This window comes from Pinus tabuliformis, chromosome 9 (assembly GCF_031772625.1).
Source record: "Pinus tabuliformis cultivar Carrire ecotype Pingquan chromosome 9, CPIR1, whole genome shotgun sequence".
NCBI lineage: Eukaryota > Viridiplantae > Streptophyta > Pinopsida > Pinales > Pinaceae > Pinus > Pinus tabuliformis.
In genome coordinates, this window is record NC_142307.1 from 250,206,064 (window position 1) to 250,208,872 (window position 2,809).

Sequence of the window (2,809 nt, forward strand, 5' to 3'; positions counted from 1 at the left end):
AAAGAAATCAACAAGAAAATTTCTAAAAATAAATTAACACTAAAATGGATTTTTTTTTTCAATATCCTAAAAAAAACACACAAAATCCTTGAGGCACCATTGAGATCTCAGCCTGAGAATAATGAAACTTATAATGGATTATACCTCGCCTAACGCTGCTGCCTTGCACAGGTCAATTTCTTCTTTGGATTCTCTAAATCTTTGATTTCACGGGTGCCTCTATTTCCTTGTGGATCACTTCACCTTCCCACTGCCACATTAGTGGTCTTCCAAGAAGACATGGGTGGGTTGATGAAGGAGTTCAAGGAGCCTGTGAAGGTAGCTCAAATATTGAGAGAGAGCCCTGGCTTCTTCCTCTGCGATGCCGATTCTATGCGCTACGATGATTATGTTTCTCCTCTTTCTGCCGATCAGGAACTACAACTGGAGCACCTCTATTTTCTGCTTCCTCTAAACAAACTGCGCCATCCTCTACTGGCATCTGACATGGCTGCATTGGCTGTGGAAACCAGCGCTGCCATGGAGCGGAACCGCCTCTGCCACAACAAATTGGGAAAACGTTGCCGCAAAATCATCCCGAGTCTGATGATGATGGAAAAAGAAGTCGCTGGTGTCATTAAATTGCAACGCGTAGCGTCGTCGGGGCAGAGAAAGGTTAATGGCGTGTCGCTTAGAAGAAAGCTTTCAACCATTCATGAGGAGGCATTCACGTGATGACATCTGATAATGCAAAATAATTTTATCCCATCATTGTCCCCGATAATTGATGTAGGGCTTCTGAACATTTCTTTACATGATATAGCATGAGATTTTTTTTTTGCTTGTTGCAGCCATATGTACATATGATATTTCTGAACATATTCGTGTGATTGTGTGCTGTATGGTTGTATTTTTTTTATTTTTTTTTAAGACTTCGTTTTGTTGTGTTTTGGATTTCAATTATTTTTTTTTTTATATTAATCTTTTTTCTTTTTTTGTTTTTGTTTATTGTGAAAAAAAAAAATTATTAAAAAAAATGAAATGTAACCTATCTAAAAAAATGGCTATTTTTTTCAAAAAGAATTTTTTTAGCAATAATAATAGTATATATATATATATATATATATATATATATATATATATATTATGTGGGAATTTTTTTATTTTTATTTTTTGTTTTTTATTATTTAAAATGAAAACTAAAATTAAAAAAAAACTAAGTTTTATCTAAAAAAATTTTAAGATGATTTTTCACTCATTCACAAAATTCTTTATTGTTGCATTGAAGATTAGTTCTCTAGCAAGAGTATTTTTATTTGAAATAAATCAATAGATTTTCTGATCTTCCAGATCGCATGAAGCGCGGGAAGAGAGCATACTAGTCTCTTGATTTTTTATTTTTTATTTTTATTTTTTTAATTTATGCAGGTTAGTGTGGATGGATAAAACACTATTAAAATCTGCGACAAAAAAAAACACAATTAAGATTTGCGACAAAACCTTGCATTATCTACACTCTTTCTGCAATGTCGCGGGAGCAATTACACTCTCGGAAGACAAATCTTTCTGATAAACAGGATCCTGGCTCACCCATGATATAGAAATAAGACATAGAAATGCAAAGATGAAGCAGTTCTTTTTATTCATGATGATTTATTTTTGGAAAACAAAATAAAAAACTTCTAATGATAACGACTTCTAATGAGATCTCATTTTTATTTTTCTAATCTATTCTATATTAAATTAAAAGATGTTTTATTTTCTAAGTAAAAGAATGCTTCCAATGAAGCCATCTACAGACTAAAAATTCGAACATGCTCACATCAAGATTTAAAAATTTTACATTATGTTTTGCAAGTATGTGAGAATCCTGTCTTAGAGTTGGCTCAAGGTTATTGTCCTTACGCTCCAAGAAGTACCTGTTCAACATTGTCAAAGCCCTCATCCGTAGATGGATTAGTGAGAAATGGGGGGTTTAAAATAAAAACTGAATTTAAATTATCTATGTGCGAAAATGAAAAAAAAAAATGCTCCAAACTTTGAACTCCTTTACGAACCTGTTGTCACCAAGTTCCACAAATTAGTCCATAAAAAAAAATGCATAAAAACAATTACTAAATCCTTCTAGTTGCACTTCCCCGGCAACGGCGCCAAAATGTGTGGTATAAAATGCGGATGCAAATTAGAGTTTAATTTAATGTCAACCCAGGAAGGTAAACTTAGAAGTGCTTATCTAAAATATATAGATCTAGAAAGATTCCTAGTTTGTCCAAGATCTTAAAGTCCCCTTACAGGAACATATTCATTAAGATCTCTTTCAATAACTAATCAAGCATAGATCTAACAATTGTTTGAGATCTATGATTCCCTTACAAGAACATATTCTACAAGATCTCTTCCAAAATTAGATCATCTAATTAGAACTTAAAAGTGGAAATGAAGTAAACCTAGATCTAATCATTGTATGAGATCTTATGGTTCTTTTACAAAAACACTTTCAAATAAGATCCTTCCAATATTAGAACATTTAATAAAACTTGAAAGCTGAAATCAAACAAAAACATAAACTAAATTATAAACAAATAAGCATGCAAGTGAGGCCATGGGGGCCCTCCATAACTCCATCATCACACCACTTCAATGGAGACTCAGATGTAGAAGCAAAATTGAAGTATGATCCTTTATTTCAAAATCTCCATTACAAACCAACTCTAAGATTACAACTCTTAGCTTCTAAGATTACATACTCCAAAATTCTAAGATTACAAAAACTTCCCGATTACAAATGGAGGAGATTGTACTCCTATTTATACAATGGGATGAGTAACAA

At 32.5% G+C, this 2,809-nt stretch overlaps 1 protein-coding gene across 1 annotated transcript; it reads left to right on the forward strand.

The window, feature by feature from the left end:
* The first annotated feature begins 279 nt into the window (after window positions 1-279).
* Window positions 280-714, forward strand: LOC149148131 (uncharacterized). Its single transcript, XM_089442078.1, has one exon. It carries the CDS (start codon window positions 280-282, stop codon window positions 712-714), a length of 435 nt encoding a protein of 144 aa, XP_089298204.1.
* The last annotated feature ends 2,095 nt before the right edge of the window (window positions 715-2,809 follow it).